The sequence below is a fragment of the Nesoenas mayeri genome (genome assembly GCF_963082525.1).
Source record: "Nesoenas mayeri genome assembly, chromosome: 25".
Lineage (NCBI taxonomy): Eukaryota > Metazoa > Chordata > Aves > Columbiformes > Columbidae > Nesoenas > Nesoenas mayeri.
Window position 1 is genome coordinate 5,454,802 of NC_137549.1, and position 16,047 is coordinate 5,470,848.

At 66.8% G+C, this 16,047-nt stretch overlaps 3 protein-coding genes across 3 annotated transcripts; all 3 read left to right on the top strand.

Moving 5' to 3' along the window:
- Window positions 1-873: 873 nt before the first annotated feature.
- On the top strand, window positions 874-3,179 carry NDUFA13 (NADH:ubiquinone oxidoreductase subunit A13). The gene is made up of 5 exons (XM_080359494.1): window positions 874-997; window positions 1,101-1,179; window positions 1,950-2,021; window positions 2,098-2,167; window positions 2,950-3,179. Exons 1-5 carry the CDS (start codon window positions 904-906, stop codon window positions 3,067-3,069), a joined length of 435 nt encoding a protein of 144 aa, XP_080215620.1. The 5' UTR covers window positions 874-903; the 3' UTR covers window positions 3,070-3,179.
- A 647-nt stretch (window positions 3,180-3,826) lies between these two features.
- On the top strand, window positions 3,827-9,128 carry YJEFN3 (YjeF N-terminal domain containing 3; the record flags this gene model as incomplete). The annotated part of the gene is made up of 6 exons (XM_080359514.1): window positions 3,827-3,873; window positions 6,122-6,230; window positions 7,462-7,572; window positions 7,646-7,759; window positions 8,166-8,316; window positions 8,929-9,128. The coding sequence occupies 6 exons, from the start codon at window positions 3,827-3,829 to the stop codon at window positions 9,126-9,128; spliced, it is 732 nt and encodes a 243-aa protein (XP_080215640.1).
- Window positions 9,129-10,258: 1,130 nt separating this feature from the next.
- On the top strand, window positions 10,259-16,012 carry CILP2 (cartilage intermediate layer protein 2; the record flags this gene model as incomplete). Its single annotated transcript, XM_080359547.1, is given in 12 exon segments — window positions 10,259-10,319; window positions 10,731-10,829; window positions 11,091-11,363; window positions 11,596-11,778; window positions 12,097-12,255; window positions 12,352-12,612; window positions 12,736-12,844; window positions 12,977-13,134; window positions 13,235-13,383; window positions 13,385-13,597; window positions 13,983-14,271; window positions 14,274-16,012. Coding segments are annotated over 12 exon segments (3,693 nt in total).
- Window positions 16,013-16,047: the final 35 nt, after the last annotated feature.

Below are 16,047 nucleotides of genomic sequence, written 5' to 3' on the forward strand. Positions count from 1 at the left end.
CTGGGGATCTCGGGGTCCGGGGGATCTTGGGGGATCTGGTGGGACCCCAACCCGGGGCAGCTCTTTGTGTGGCACCAGTAACGTTCTGTCCCTGCGTCCCCAGCGCTGCCCTAGCATCACCATCTGCAAAGTTATTAATTCCCCGTGGCAGCCGAGGGATTACGGCCGCTGATTAGAGATTAAGACGAGTGACCTTGATCTTGGGGGGGGTTTGCAAAGCCGGGAGGTGCAGGGAGAACCGTGCTGGGTGCATCAGTTTCGGTGCTTATTTGCAAGCAGATGCACGCTTGCTTTTTGCTGCATCCCTCTTGGTGTGCGCTTGACAGTGCACGATTTTTAGCGCATATTTGCCAGTGGCTGCACGATTTTTGGTGCTTATTTGCAAGCAGATGCACGCTTGCTTTTTGCTGCATCCTTCTTGGTGTGCGCTTGACGGTGGGTGTGTGATTTTTTGATGCATACATGAAAGTGGGTGCACGATTTTCGGTGCACCTTTGCCAGTGGCTGCACAATTTTTGGTGCTTATTTGCAAGTGGGTGCACAGGTTTTGGTGCACACAGCTGGAGGCTGCACCCCCCCTTCTCATTCCCCACCCCGTAGCTCCAGCGCCCGGTAAGGGGGTGCAGGGGGTGAGGGTGATGTGCCCTGATACTGTGCATGCAGGGTCTTAGCACCCAGGGGTGCAGGATAATGCGCGGGGCGCAGTGGGCGCCCCCGTTGTCCCCCTGCCCGTGTGCTCGGCGACACCCCCGCTCGCTCGGTCGCTCCCGAGCAGCCCCGGGACCGGCGTGGAGAGGTGGGTGGGTGGGTGGGCCCCACCGCTGCGTTGCCCCTTTAAGGCGCGGCCGGCGGAGGCGCTTGTCACGTGGTGCGCGAGCGCGGCGGAAGTGACGCGCCGGCGGGATGGCGGCGCCGAAGGTGAAGCAGGACATGGCCCCGCCGGGCGGGTACGGGCCCATCGACTACAAGCGGCACCTCCCGCGCCGCGGCCTCTCAGGTGCGCGGGGGGAGCCCGGGGCCGCTCCGCTTCCGCCCGGTCACGCTCCGCGTCCCCCGCCGGTGTCTCCGGTGCCGCCGTGACCGGCCCCGTTTCCCCGCAGGTTACAGCCTGTTCGCGCTGGGCATCGGGAGCCTCCTGCTGGGCTACTACACCATCGTCAAGTGGAACCGGGAGCGCAGGTGCCGCCCCCATCGCGTCCCGGTCCCTCCCCGGTTCTTCCGCCGCGTCCGCTGCCCGGGGCGCCCCGGGGCCCCCTGGGGCCCCCTGCGCTCCTGCCCGGGGCTCCCGGCACCGCGTTCTCCTCCCGGGACTGCGCTCCGGTTCCGTCCCCTCCGCTTCCCCCCTGTCTCTGGTTCCCCCCCCATCTCCGGTTCCATCCCCTCCGGTTCCGTCCCCTCCGCTTCCCCCCTGTCTCTGATTCCCCCCCCATCTCCGGTTCCACCCCCCCACTGCTTCCCCCATCCCCTCCGGTTCCGTCCCATCCACTTCCTCCCTGTCTCTGGTTCCCCCCATCTCCGCTTCCCCTGTCCCCTCCGGTTCCGTCCCCTCCACTTTCCCCCCTCTCCGCTTCCCCCGTCCCCTCCGGTTCCGTCCCCTCCGGTTCCGTTCCCTCTGCTTCCCCCCTGTCTCTGGTTCCCCCCCCATCTCCGGTTCCACCCCCCCACTGCTTCCCCCATCCCCTCCGGTTCCATCCCATCCAGTTCCTCCCCATCTCCACTTCCCCGTTCCCTCCGGTTCCGTTCCCTCCGCTTCCCACTCTCTCTGGTTCCCCCTCCATCTCCGGTTCCACCCCCCCACTGCTTCCCCCGTCCCCTCCGCTTTCCCCCCTCTCCGCTTTCCCTCCACTCTGCTTCCCCCTCCCCTCCGGTTCCATCCCCTGCGGTTCCCCCCTCTCCGGTTCCCTCCCCGGTGCCCCCGCTGATCTCTGTCCCCCCTGGTCCCGCCACAGGCGGCTGCTCATCGAGGACCTGGAGGCGCGGATCGCGCTGATGCCGCTGCTGCAGGCGGAGGCGGATCGCAGGTACCGGGGGTGGGGGTTCCGGGGGGTCCCCGCTGATCTCAGCATCCCCGGACTCAGCCCCCCCCCCATCCCGCAGGACCCTCCGGCTGCTGCGGCAGAACCTGGATGAAGAGGCCAAAATCATGAAGGACGTTCCTGGTTGGAAGGTTTGTGACTCCCGGGGTGGGAACCAACCGGGGTTGGGTCTGTGTGGGATCTCGGGGAAGCTCCGAGGGGCTCGGAGCCCCCCAGGCACCAAGAGCCCAGGGGGGCCGCGCTGGGTTGTGAAGCTCATTCCCCCCAGGGCTAAGCCATTGTCATTAATTTACACCAGCTCATAGCAAAACCAGGTAGGAGCTGAGACATACAATGTGAGGAACTAAAGCTTCTCGATACAATTACACAGCATTAAGAATATTCCTTATTTCTACTAAATATTCTACATAATTTGCATATATCATTTTTCAGGATGGTTTTCCAAACCAGGCACTAAAATGAACTTCCCACAGGAAGCTTCTGTTCTTACTAAATTATTCTTAATGCTTCTTGGTAGTGAAAAATTGTTCTTGAAATCACAGCTGCAAATTTCTCCTTGGGGGAAAAGTCACCCTAAACATCCATTTCTAAGCAGGGTTACTAAAGGTGACCGCAGTAGAACAAGCATGGATATATAATTATAACACTGAAAGAACAGTTATCTGCCTGCATTAATATCTACGTGGCACCCCAGAATATTGTAGATACTATATAATACTTATATAATATTTAAGTTTGAACTGCCAGCAGTAGTTATTTTGCCTCTTCCAAGCCCCGGGGTGGGGAATGAGCTTCACAACTCAGCGCAGCCCCCTGGACCATCATCACCTGGGGACACTGGTCACCGGGAGGTGGCTGCGCCCATTGTGTGTGTTTTCCCCACCCCCTCCCCCTAAAAAATCTCCCCCCTCAGGTGGGTGAGTCCCTGTTCCACACCGACCGCTGGGTCCCCCCAACGCTGGACGAGCTTTACTACCTGCGTCCCCAGAGCGAGATAGACAACGAGAAGTTTGGGCTGCAGTACTACGTCTGAGCGACCCTCTGTGACCCCCCCGGGCCACCTGTGTCCCCTGGCACCGTGGGGGGGGCTGCCGGGTGGTGCCTGTTCCATCCTCTGCCATTAAAACTCGGATCTGCACCGTTGGACGTGGTTTTGTGTCTGGTTTTGTGCGACTCTGTATCCCCCCACAGGAAATTTGGCCACTCTGGGGTGGCTGCTGTTTGTCCCCACCCGGGGGGGTCCTGGGTTTTGGTCCCAGAGCCCTGGATTGCTGGGGGGGGGATGAAGGGACTGCGACTGGGAGGGCTGGTCACTGCAGCTGCCGAAGGTGCCTGAGAGGGGCTGGCAACCCGCACCCCCAGCCCTGTGTGTCCTCTGCAGTGGGGACGTGTCCCTCAGGGTCAGGTTGGGGGCTCGGGGTGGGGGGGCAGCCCTATGGGCTCTGCAGTCGCTGATGCTGCAGATGTGGCTTGGGGGGTGAAAAGTGCCGGTTTGGGGGCTCTGACACGCTCCTGTTGCTCGGGGGAGGGCGGGTGCTCCCTGGGCGGGCTGCGGGAGCAGCTGCCGGCGGGTCGAGGGGGGGTCGCGAACGGTATTTCTGCCGCTCCTGCTGCTCGTGCGCTCATCCCGGTGCGGGGGGCGATGCTCCCGCGGAGGGGGAAGCGGGGGGGGTTCGGGGAGGGGCGGGGACAGCCGGAGCCGCCTCCCCCGGGCGGCACCGCCGAGCGCCGGGGGGTCCGCGCTGCCGTCGCCGCTCCCGAGGGCTCCGCCGCCCGTCCCGCCGCTCGGGATGAGCTCCGCGCCCCGCCCCGCCCGGGAGCCCCCCCGCTACCTCAGGTGAGTGCGGGACCCCCCGGGACACCCACGGACCGTGCACTGGGAGCACTGGGATGGGGGTACTGGGGTCCCACCGTGTGCCCGCAGTGGGGGGTTCACACCCGGCACACCCGGGACCCTCCAGCCGGTGCCCCCCACGGCTGCTCTGCAGGGAGGTCATGGGGACCCCAGTGAGCCCCGGGCCGGGTGGCCACTCCGAGAGGGCGCTGGGGGGTCCCGCGGCCCCGGTGCTGGGACGGGACCCCCCGGGGGACCCCCCTCGGCGCAGCTCCTGCCCTCCCTGATGCTCCTCCGGGTGGGGACACGGCGACTCCTCCAGCCCCGCGCTGTCCCCACGCGTGTCCCCCGGGACAGTCCCACCCCGGCTTCTCGCACCCCCGAGCCGCGGCGGGAGGGGGGGGCTGGTACCCAAATAGTCTCGGTTGCCAGAGCAACTGCATCCCGGGTCTCCATGGCTGCGGCGGGGATGTCGCCGGCAGACGCGCGGGAAGCGGAGCGAGGGGACCCGCCGGGGGGGTCCCGGGTCCCGGGGGGGGGGCTGGTGCCTCCGTGGTCCCCCCCGGTGCGGGCGGGGGGGTCCCGCAGCCGAGCGGTGCCGGGAGGGACGAGCGGGGGGCGCCGGGATGGGGACCTGGGGTGCAGATTTGGGATGGGGAGCTGGGATGTTGAACTGGGATGTGGAATTGGAATATGGACCCAGGGTACAAAACTGGGATATGGAGGTGGGATCAGAGGGGGAGCAGGGAACCGGGATGTGGAGCCGGGATACGGAACCGGGATGTGGACCCGGGATACAGAACCGGGATGTGGACCCGGGATACGGAGCAGGGATGTGGACCCGGGATACAGAAGTGGGATGTGGAGCTGGGAAGCAGAGATGGGACAAGGAACTGGGATGCAGAGCCCGAGATGTCCCACTCCAGGGCTGGGATGCGGAAGGGGACACGGGGGGGGACTCTGAGCCCCTCGTCCATCGGCTCCTCTCCCTCCCATGCCCCACAAGGTCTCTGATTCCTTTGGGGCACCAGCAGCCCCGGTCATTGACCGTTCCCTCCAGAACGCACCAGTAACTGGGATGAACTGGGTCTCCCTGGGCTCTGCCGGTATCCCCCCCCAGCAGGGGACAGGGCAGCATTTCTCCCCCACTGCACCTCCAGCCCCTACAGCAAAGCCCGGGGGGAGCGGGGAGCGCTGGTAGCGATCGTGCACCCCGGAGCACTTGGGGGGGGACGCTGCTCCCCGGGTGGGCAGCGAGCCAGCCCCAGGGAGCCCCGCCATGTGTCCCCCCTCCCTGGGGACGCTGCCAGGCCGGCGGGCGCCAGCCCGGGCTGTGGACCAGGTTCCGCTGCCAGCAGCGATTACGGACAATGTTCTCCCCGGGGGTTTTGTCGGAGCCAGGAACGTGCCCGTTGTTGGGTGACCAACAACACAGCTGCACCGGAGCCCGCTCGGCTCCACCACCCCGGCGCGGAAGGGGGGACCGGGGGCCGGATTTAGCCCCGTTTTCCCCCTATTTGCCCACTGGGACCCTGCGGTGGGGCCGGGCTGGGACTCGCTAGAGGGCACCAACCACCTGGGGACGGGGACGGGGACAGGAGGGAATGGATGGAAAAGGACGGGATGAGGCTTTCCTGGGGTCTGTCACTGCGGGTCGCGGGATCTACCGGGATACACAGGGGGTAGAGGAACACCCAAACCAGGAGTGTGGCCGGGGCTGGGGAACCCCGAATCCCGCACGGGGCGGCGGGTTTTCACCCCTGGAGCACCGGGGTCCGGCTCCATCCTCTCCTGGGGGCCAGATGTCGCGGTCCCATCCATCACCCGCGCGGCCGCGTCTCGCAGGCCCCGGCACACGCTGTTCCCTGCGCGGCGCAGGTGAAGCCAACAGATGTGAGCAATTATGATCCAATTTGGAGGCTCCCCGGCCCTGCCAACTTCTGGGCTCGGCAGCGAAGGAACAACCACAGCATTGTTCGGTTTTATGTAACAGCCCCGATCCCCACGAGCCCGGGGACGCTGCCAGGGCCATTCCCTGCACCAAACGCAGCCCCCAGCCCATGGGGTCGGGCCATGCGCGTCCCCAGCCCCAAGCCGCTGGCTGTGCCCGCCCTGAGCCCCGTGAACCCCCAGCCCCGTGTCCCCAAGCGTCCCCCGCCCCACACTCTGGAGGTGGATGGGGGTCCCGAGGGGCGGGTTCCAGGGGTGGGGGGGATGTCCCCATCCTCACTGCCGTCTGCTCCCCCCGCAGCAAGGCAGAGGCAGCGGCCATCGAGAAGGAGCTGCTGGAGGATTATCGGTTCGGGCGGCAGCAGCTGATCGAGATCTGGGGACACGCCTGCGCCATGGCTGTCACCAAGGTGAGGGGCCAGCGGGGCTGGGGAACCCCCCGTGCCCATCACTGCTGCCCTCCTGCTGGAAACCTGAGTGCTCCTGCTGGATGTGAGGAGGAGGAGGAGGAGGAGGAGGAGGAGGCAGCAGCGGCTCTGGGCATTCTGGGCGAGCGAGGTGCAGCATCAAGGGCGCCTTTGTGCCTCCGCGCCCGCCCCGCTCAGCTTTTCCATGGGAGGTGTCTGCGCTACGCTCTGTCCCCTCTTCACTAGCAGGGGAGTCGCCTGAGGAGGGGAAACATTTGGGTGTTGAAGCATCTCTGGATCCTGTGGTTGGTCCCACCCCTCCAGGGAACCCCAATGTCACAACATCCCTGGCCCGAATAGGGGAGAATGGAGATGAGCATCCTCCTCATGGGGCTGAGCATCCTCCTCTTCCTCACGTACCTGAGCAGGCAGAGCATCCACAGCCCCAGCTCAGGCATCCCCCCACCCAGCCGGGGTCCCAGCACCGTCCCCTCCCGCACGTCCCCGCAGCCCCGGCGCCAGGGCCGGGCCGGGCTGTGTCCGGCTGTGCGCGGGCTGTGCCGCTCAGGGCTCTGGCGCTCGGACGGGACCAGGAGCCAGGTTCCGTGAGCAGGAAAGAATCCGTCAAGGGATAAACACAAACGTCCTTTCGCCGGCTGCTGGTATGCGGAGCGTGCGGCCGCCTCCCTGCGGGCTGGCGGGGAGCCCCGGCCCACCGGGCACCGGCAATGGCCTGGACATCGTCCTCCTGCTGCCTTGGGTGTCACCCCCAGCCCACCGTGGGCACCATCCCCATCTCACTACTTGCCCGGTCCTGCCCTGGGTGCCATCCACATCCTGCTGTGGGTGCCATCTCCATCCCACCATGGGTGTTGTCCCCGTGCCATCACACACCCCATCTTGCCAAGGGTGCCATCCCCATCCCACCTTTGACATCCCAATCCCACTGTGAGCATCGTCCCCATCCCATCACATGCCCCACCCTGCCATGGGTGCCATCCCCATCCCACCTTTGACATCCCAGTCCCACTGTGGGCATCATCCATCATCCCCATCCCATCACATGCCCCACCCTGCCATGGGTCTCATCCCCATCCCACCTTGGGCACCATCATGGGTCCCTTTGTCCCCCAAGCCGTGGTCCCCATGTCCCTGGCTCTGGTTGCCACCCCCAGGCCTGAGGTGGGAGGACGGGGCTGGGTGGTGTCACCGTGTCCCTGTGTCCTCTCCACAGGCCTTCCCGCTGCCGTCGCTGCCGCGGAAGCAGCCCACGGTGCTGGTGGTGTGCGGGCCGGCGCAGAACGGCGCCATCGGGCTGGTGTGCGCCCGGCACCTGCGCATCTTTGTAGGTACCTTCCTCCTCCTCCTCTTCATCCCCGCACGGCGCCGAGTTCCAACACCGCGTCTCCACCTCGCAGGACTACGAACCCACCATCTTCTACCCTAAACGCTCCCCGGACCCCCTGTACCGCGATTTCACCACGCAGTGTGAGAAGATGGACATCCCCTTCCTGTCCTACCTCCCCACCGAGGTGAGTCCCCGCGCCGCGCTCGCTGCACGTCGTGCTTGAGTTTATTATTCTTGTGGGTTTTTCGCTCGATTCGCTCCCGCCCCCGCTGCCTGCGGCTCTGCTGGGAGCCCGGGGATGCCATGAAATCCAGCGGCCCCGCCAGCCACCGGCTCTGTTGTTGTTGGACGCGCCGCGCTCGGCGGGAGGAATGTGACCCGAAATCGCTGCCCGGGCCGGGGCCGCGCGTCTCGGCGTGCCGGGCGCTGCCCGTCCCCCCCGCTTTGGCTTGTTGGGAGGACACATTTTGTTGGCAGTAACCACCGGGTGAATTTATTGCGGCAGGAAGACGGGATCCCCACGTGGGGCTCCCATATTGGGGGGGGGTGGTGGCCGGGGGACCCCGCTGCCCACCGTGTGTCCCCCCCAGGTGCAGCTGATCAACGACGCCTACAACGCAGTGGTGGACGCGGTGCTGGGCGCCGAGGCGGAGGCGCCCGAGGGGAGGGAGCCCTGCGCCGCCATCCTGGCCACCCTCAAGCTCCTGCGCATCCCCATCGTCAGCCTGGACGTGCCCTCAGGTCCCCCCCGCGCTCAGCACCCCCCCGGCACCCTGCGCCCCCCCCGCCCCGTGTCCCCACACCACGGACTTGTCACCCTGCCCGGTGCATCATCACCCTGGGCTCGGTGCCTGCGTGACCGGGGAGCCCCCGCCGTGCCATCGCAGGGTGGGGACACCCCCGGGGACCCCCCCACGGCCCCCCCAGCCTGGCAGCGTCCCCCGAGCTGGCGGCCGCTCCCCACGGCTGCGTTTCAGGGCATCCACGGTAAATAACAAACTCCCCGAACTGAGACATGATGTAATTTGAAAACACCCGGGTGTCTGGTGGCCAGGCCTGGAAATGCCATCACACCCCCCCGCCGCGTCCCCCCCCCGCGCCCACAGGAGCAAACAGGAGCCCTCGGCACGGCCGCTGGTGAATCCTCACCAAAAAAACCCCGCGCCGGTGCCAGAACGCGGCCGGAGCCGCACGGGGTGGCGATGCCGGGGGGGGACACGTGTTGGGCAACGATGCTGGGGGTGACGTGCACCCCATCCTCCATGTGCCCTCCCCATCCTCCCCATCCCTCCCCACCCCCTCCCAGGGCATCACCCGGGGACCCCCCCTGACCCCACCCCGTGTCTGTTTCAGGGTGGGATGCGGAGGTCGGGGGCAGCGGTGGGATCAGCCCCGATGTCCTGGTGTCCCTGGCGGCCCCCAAGGAGTGTGCCCGGCGCTTCCTGGGCCGCCAGCACTTCGTGGCCGGGCGCTTCCTGCCCTACGACGTGCAGAAGAAGTTTGAGCTCAACCCCCCCGAGTATCCCGGCACCGAGTGCGTGGTGGCCCTGTGACCCCCCCGGGAATAAAGCGCTTGGTGGCTCATCCCCGGGGTCCGCGTCTGCCTGGGGACACGGGGCGATGGGGACAGTGACCCCCCAGCAGGGTTTGGGTTGGGGGTGTGTGCCGGGAGTCGGTTCCACGCCAGGGGACTTGTCCCCATCCATGGCTTGACCCCCCCATGCCGTGTCCCCTGCAACCTGTCACCAACCCACTTTTGGGGACAGATCTGGTGTGACCTCCTCTGTCACCCAGCCCATGGGGACACGGGCAGCTGCCGGGGTCCATGGGTGGCTGCAGGGTCCCTTGGGTCACTGGGGTGTCCCCAGTGCCGTCACAGCCCCCTCATAGCCCGAAACCCTCGAATGCACCGGGGAAGGGTTGTGGGAGCATCCCCCTCATTATGGGGGTTTAATTACCAGGGACAGCAGTGACGAGCCACCGCTGGGGACCGTCCCCACCTGTCCCAACCCAGGGGGTGTACGTGACCTGCACCAGGAGCTTCTTCCCCCCCGGGGCGCTCAGTGCAGCCGGAGTTTTGGGGAATGCGGGGAATGCAGTGGGATTTCCGCCGGCCGGGCTGCGCCCCCACCATGGGCAGCTGCGCTTTGGGGGTGACCCCCCCCAACCTCATCACCCCCCCCTTCCCCATCACCCTCCAGCGCCTCTGGGCACTTTGTGTCCTGCAGCCCCGGGGGGGCCATCGGGACCACGGCTGCACCGAGTTGTGCCCGGGCTCAGCCCCGGCACACCCATGCAGGACGGGTCACGGCACGGCCACTCCCAGCCCGCCGTGCCCCGCGGCAGCGGGCGCCAGGACAGCGCTGGCACCCTGACCCCGACCGCAGGAGCGCCGAGGCCGGGCCCGCTCGGCTTTTTTTCCCCTTCCCTCCCCTCCGCATTCCCAAGTGCATCCAATTTTAGCAGCTTTTGCAAAAACAAACCCTCAAGTTTCCCGGGCTGGAGCGGCGAGCGGCAGCGCGGTCGGCTCGGCGGGGAGGGCTCCTTCCCGCTTCCCTCTTGGCACCGATCCAGCCCCCGGCAGAGCCGCCGGTGCCGGGTGCCAGGAGCCGATCGCTGCCGGCTGCCTCATATATAGACCGGCCGCGCTGCCGCGCTCGCAGTCGCCGCCGCGGGGGCAACCATGGGCGAGCTGGCTCTGGCCCTCCTGGCTCTGGCCGCCCTGCACGGTGCTGGGGCCACAGGTAAGGTGAACCAGGACATGGGGACCCAGCGGTGCCATTGGATGGGGACACCGCCGCCCTCCCCGGGGGCTGGCGGTGGCGATATGGGGTGGGATGGGGACGGGGCTGTGCGCTCGCCAGATGTGCCGGGGCCGGATGTGTGCCGGGGTTGTGGCACTGGAGACAGTTCCTCTGGCACCTGCTGGTCAGAGGACGCATTGGGGTGGCTCAGGGCAGCTTGGGCCATGTCACCGGAGGGTTGGGGACGTGCCACATGCCGTGTCCCCGCCAACCCTGGCTGCTCCGGCACCAGGTGGCAGAGCACCTGCCGGGACCCCCGGCTGGCTCAGCAGGGGACAAGCTGGGTGCCGGTGGGTGCCCCGGGGACAGCGTGTCCTGGTGCCGGGTGTCCCCACCCTCTGCTCCCCCCAGAGCCCATGGAGAACGACTCGGAGCCGGGGAAGAGCGACGGGGGGAGGAAACCCTGGAAAGCAGCTCCCAGCCTGGCGGAGCTCGACCTGGACACAGCAGGTACGGCTGTCCTGACACTGTCAGGGGTGTCACTTGTGTCTGGGACACCCCAAAAGTGATGTCACTGTGAGCTGCCACTTCTCGCCACGGCAGTGTCTCCAAAGGACAACAGGGATGTGGCGCTCCACGCTGCATCCCCCGGTGCCCTCCATCCCCTCGTCCTTTGTCCCCACACTGTCCCTAGCCCCGGTGGCATCCTGGGGCGCTTAGGGACAGGGCTGCCGCTCCCCACCCGTGCGCTCAGGGTCGGCTCCATCGCAGGCAGAGGAGCTGAGTGGACGTCGTGGTTCAACATCGACCACCCCGGGGGGGACGGGGACTTCGAGAGCCTGGACGCCATCCGCTTCTATTACCGGGGCCGCGTGTGCGAGCGGCCGGTGGCCATCCAGGCCCGCACCACCGCCTGGGAGCTGCCCGAGGAGGTGGGCGAGGTGGTGCACGCCAGCCCCAAAAAGGGCTTTCGCTGCCTCAACAAGGAGCAGCCACGGGGCAAGACCTGCTCCAACTACCACATCCGCTTCCTCTGCCCGCTGGGTGAGTGCTGGAACCCCCATATCCCCTCCCGAACCCCACCGGTGCTTTTTGGGGCTCCATACCCATTGCTGTGCTCTCCTTTGATGTGTCACCCCTCTCCCACTGTCACATCCCATACCAGAACCCCTGTCTCCAGCCATCACCTCTTGGGCATCATCAGGGGGAAACATCCCTCCCCACAGCGCTGGGTGCGGGTGGCGGGTCCCCAGTTAACGCCTCTATGTCCTCCCAGAGCACATTTACTGGTCGCACTGGTCGTCCTGGAGCCCCTGCTCGCGCAGCACCTGCGGCAGCAGCGGCACCCAGACCCGCGCCCGCCGCTGCGTCAACGCCCGCCTGGCGGCCGCGCTCAAGGAGGTCAAGTGCAAGGGCAAAGCTGTGGAGCGCCGGGCGTGCAGCGCCGGCCCCTGCCCAGGTAGGGACCCCCGACACCCCCACTGGCCCCACAGCTCCTCTCCTGGCGACATGGGGGGGCCCATGGCGACGCTGGCAGCGGTGGCTGCCCCTGTGCCGACGCGGCAGCTCCCCGGGTGAAGCCGCGGCCACCTGCACATCGTCAACTGAATTGCAATAACAGAGGCTGTGCTGGTAAAAATAGCTTGGGGGAGGCACGCAGGGGCCGAGCTGGGGGTGGATGGAGCCTCCTGGGGTTTTGGGGATGCCCTGGTGTCCCCATAGCGTGGGGTCACCTCGGGCTGGGGGCTCAGGGGGTGCCTGAGCGTGTCCCCCGCAGAGCCGACGTGGATGGAGTGGGGGCCCTGGGGTCCCTGTTCCCGCAGCTGTGGCAGCGCCGGGACACGCGTGCGGCGCCGGAGCTGCAAGAAAACCAAGAAGGTGCCGTGCGCCGGCCCCGCCACTGAGCTGCAGAAATGTCCCCCCGAGCCCTGCCCAGGTAACCCACCCTTGGGAACCCCCCTTCCCGGTGCCCCCCACCTGCCTGGTGGCCCCGGGTGCAGCTGCGGGGTCTGAGCTCGGTGCCACCCCGCAGCCTGCCCCGGGCACACGCTGCAGGGCACCGTCGTCACCGCCGGCGGGGCGGCGCTGCCGGACGCCCGCATCTACCTGGAGGGCCGCCCGCCGGTGCTGCTGGCGCGCAGTGACGCCCACGGGCGCTTTGCCGCGGGGGGCCTGTGCCAGGACAGCCCTGCCAACGTCAGCGCCCACCGTGATGGCTTCGCCACCGCCCTGGCACCCATCGTCTCCAATGAATCTGGCGTGGCAGTGGCCCATTTGACGCTGCACAGGCTGGGTGAGCATCACGAGGGGGGCTGGGGGAGCCACGTACCCCTAAGGGGGATGCACGGGGTGGCGGGGAGCAATTTGGGGGGGCAACCGCGTCTCGTTGCACCCTCCGCTGCCTTTTCCCCTGCAGAGAAGCCCTACATGGTGCTGCACCCCAAGACCAAGGTGCGGGTGGCCGGGCAGGAGGTGACGTTCTGCTGCAAAGCCTCGGGCACCCCTGTCCCCAAGAAATATTACTGGTGAGTGGGGTCACGGTGGCGCAAAATTGGGACTGGGGACGGCCAGGGATGGCAGCGCCGGCCGTGTCCCTGCTGAGCCCAGCCCTGTCTGCATCCCTGTCCCCATCGCTGTCCCCATCCCTGTCCCTGCAGGTACCACAACGGGACGCTGCTGGACAGGAAGGTTCTGCGCTACGGCAGCCGCCTGGTGCTGCGGGGGGTGACGCCGGAGCAGACGGGCACCTACCACTGCAAAGCCAGCACCGAGGCGGGTGTCACCAAATCAGCGCCGGCACAACTCACCGTGCTGGGTGAGAACAGGACGGGCTGCGTGAGCCGCGGCATCGCCCAGGGCTGGGGTGTGCGGTGGGGACGGTCACCCTAACCCCCCTGTCCCCACTGTCCCTCCAGCCCAGGGTCAGCAGAGCTGTAAGCCAGAGCCAGAGCCGAGCCTGGTGGAGCTGCCCAGCGAGTGTCCCCAAGATGCCACCGGCTCCCGCTACTACAACGTGGGTCGCTGCCCGCCCACCCCGTGTCCCGGCAGCCCGGCCAAGGAATCGGGGGTGCGGAGCGGGTGCAGGGCGCTGCTGCGGGGTGCGGAGGATGGAACTGCGGGAGATCCCCTGCGCCGGGTCCGTCCTGCCCGTCAAGGTGGTGGCCGAATGCGGCTGTGGCCCCTGCGCCCAGCCCCGCGTCCTGGTGCAGGGACGGGTGACGGCGGCCGACACCGGCGAGCCCCTGCGCTTCGGGCAGATCTTCCTCGGCGGGAGGAAGGTGAGGGATGGTGATGGGAGTGGTTGAGGGACTTGGGGGCTTCAGCTGGAGAACAGGAGCTGAGGGGAGACCTGATCTCTGAACTGCTGAAAGGAGCTTGGAGCCAGGGGGGTCGGGCTCTGCTCCCCAGGAACAAGCGCCAGGACAAAATGGCCTCAAGTTGCGCCAGGGGAGGTTGAGGTTGGATGTGGGGAACAATTTCTTCCCCAAAGGGCTGTGGGGCATTGGAACAGGCTGCCCAGGGCAGTGCTGGAGTCACCATCCCTGGAGGGCTGGACAGACAGACATGAGGTTCTCAGGACATGGGGCAGGGACAGGGTGGGTTATGGTTGGACTCCATGATTTTTAGGGTCTTTTCCAACCAAAATGATTCTCTGATTCTAAGGTTGGCTTCACTGGCTACAAAGGCTCCTTCACCATCGAGGTGCCGCCAGACACACAACGCTTGGTTGTTCGCTTTGTGGACCGACATCAGAGATTCATAGATGCCATCAAGGTCCTGCCCTTCGACCGCCGCGGTGGGACCGTCTACCAGGAGGTCAAGATGCTGCGGAAGAAGGAACCGGTGGAGCTGGACAGCAACCAGAGCAACGTCATCCCGCTGGGGGAGGCGAGAGGCCAAGAACCCATCGGGGAGCTCATCCTTCCCGCCGGCGCCTTCCTCCGTCCCTCCGGGAGGTCTTCAAGGGCACCGTCAAAGCCAGCGTCACCTTCCTGGACCCCAGGGACATGGCGACAGCCAGTGCCGCCTCCAGCGACCTCAGCTTCACCAACGCCGAGGGGGAGATCGTCCCTCTGCGGACTTACGGCATGTTCGCCGTGGATTTTCAGGAAGGGGAGACGGGGGCGGCGCTGCAGACGGGGCCGGTGGAGGTGCGGATGGACGCGGGGCAGGTCTGGATGCCGGAGCACCTGCAGAAGATGAAGTTGTGGTCCTTGAATCCCGAAACCGGCTTGTGGGAGGAGGAAGGGGTCCTGCGGCCGGCCGGGGGGAGCCGGGGGAAGAGAGAGGAGAGAACCTTCCTGGTGGGGAACCTGGAGATCCGGGAGCGGCGCCTCTTCAACCTGGACGTGCCGGAGGACCGCCGGTGCTTCGTGAAGGTCAGGGCTTACGCCAACGAGAAGTTCAACCCCTACGAGCAGCTGGAAGGGGTGGTCATCAGCCTCATCAACCTGGAGCCCCAGCCTGGTTATCCGGCCAACCCCCGGGCCTGGGGACGCTTCGACAGCGTGGTGACGGGTCCCAACGGCGCCTGCCTGCCCGCTTTCTGCGACAGCCAGCGCCCCGACGCCTACTCGGCCTATGTCACCGCCACCTTGGGTGGGGAGGAGCTGGAAGCCGTGGCCTCCAGCCCCAAGCTCAACCCCAACGCCATCGGGGTGTCCCAACCCTACCTGGGCAAGCTGGGCTACCGCCGCTCCGACCACGACGACCCCAACTTGAAGAAGACGGCTTTCCAAATCAACGTGGCCAAGCCCGACCCCAACAACGTCGATGAGACCAACGGGCCCATCTACCCCTACCGCAGCCTCGAGGAGTGCGAGGAGGCACCGGTCAGCGCCAACCACCTCCGCTTCTACCGCGTGGAGGTGGACAAGTACGAGTACAACGTGGTGCCCTTCAAGGAGAGCGACCTGACCTCCTGGACCGGCGACTACCTCTCGTGGTGGCCCAACCCTCAAGAATTCAGGGCTTGTTTCATCAAGGTTCAGATCGAGGGGCCGCAGGAGTACATGGTGAGGTCCCGGAACCTGGGGGGCACCCACCCGCGCACGCGGGGACAGCTCTACGGGCTGCGGGACACCCGCAGCGTGCGGGACATGCTGCTGGAGAACACCTCGGGGGCCTGCGTGGAGTTCAAGTGCAGCGGGATGCTCTTCGACCAGAGCTTGGTGGATCGCACCTTGGTCTCCATCATGCCCCAAGGCAGCTGCCGCCGCACGGCCGTCAACAGCCTCCTCCGGGACTACCTGAGCCGTCACCCGCCGGTGGCCGAGAACAACCACACGGCCGCCTTCACCATGCTGGCGCCGGTCGACCCGCTGGGTCACAACTACGGCATCTACACGGTGACGGACCAGAACCCGCGCTTGGCCAAGGAAATCGCCATCGGCCGCTGCTTCGACGGCACCTCCGACGGCTTCTCGCGGGAGATGAAGGCCGACACGGGCACGGCCGTCACCTTCACCTGCCAGGAGCGGCCAGCGGGACGCCAGAGTTTCTTCCAGCGGCTGCTGACGGCGCCGGCCCAGGCGCTGGATGAGATCCGGCGGGAGATGGGCGCCGGGGAGATGCGCCGGGCTCCCCCCGACGTGATGGACTTCGCCTCCGGCGCCCAAGCCCCCGGCCCCACGGCCGCCCGCCGGACCCCCGGCAGCAGGCAGAGGACGGGCCGGAGCCAGGGCGAACCGTGAGCACCGCTGCCCCCCCTGCGCCCCCTCCCCAGCTC

Coding starts and splice junctions, on each gene's coding strand:
- NDUFA13 (XM_080359494.1), top strand. CDS start 904: ATGGCGGCGCCGAAGGTGAAGCAGGACATGGCCCCGCCGGGCGGGTAC. Junction 1,180..1,949: donor AAGTGGAACCGGGAGCGCAG/GTGCCGCCCCCA, acceptor GTCCCGCCACAG/GCGGCTGCTCATCGAGGACC. Junction 2,022..2,097: donor CAGGCGGAGGCGGATCGCAG/GTACCGGGGGTG, acceptor CCCATCCCGCAG/GACCCTCCGGCTGCTGCGGC.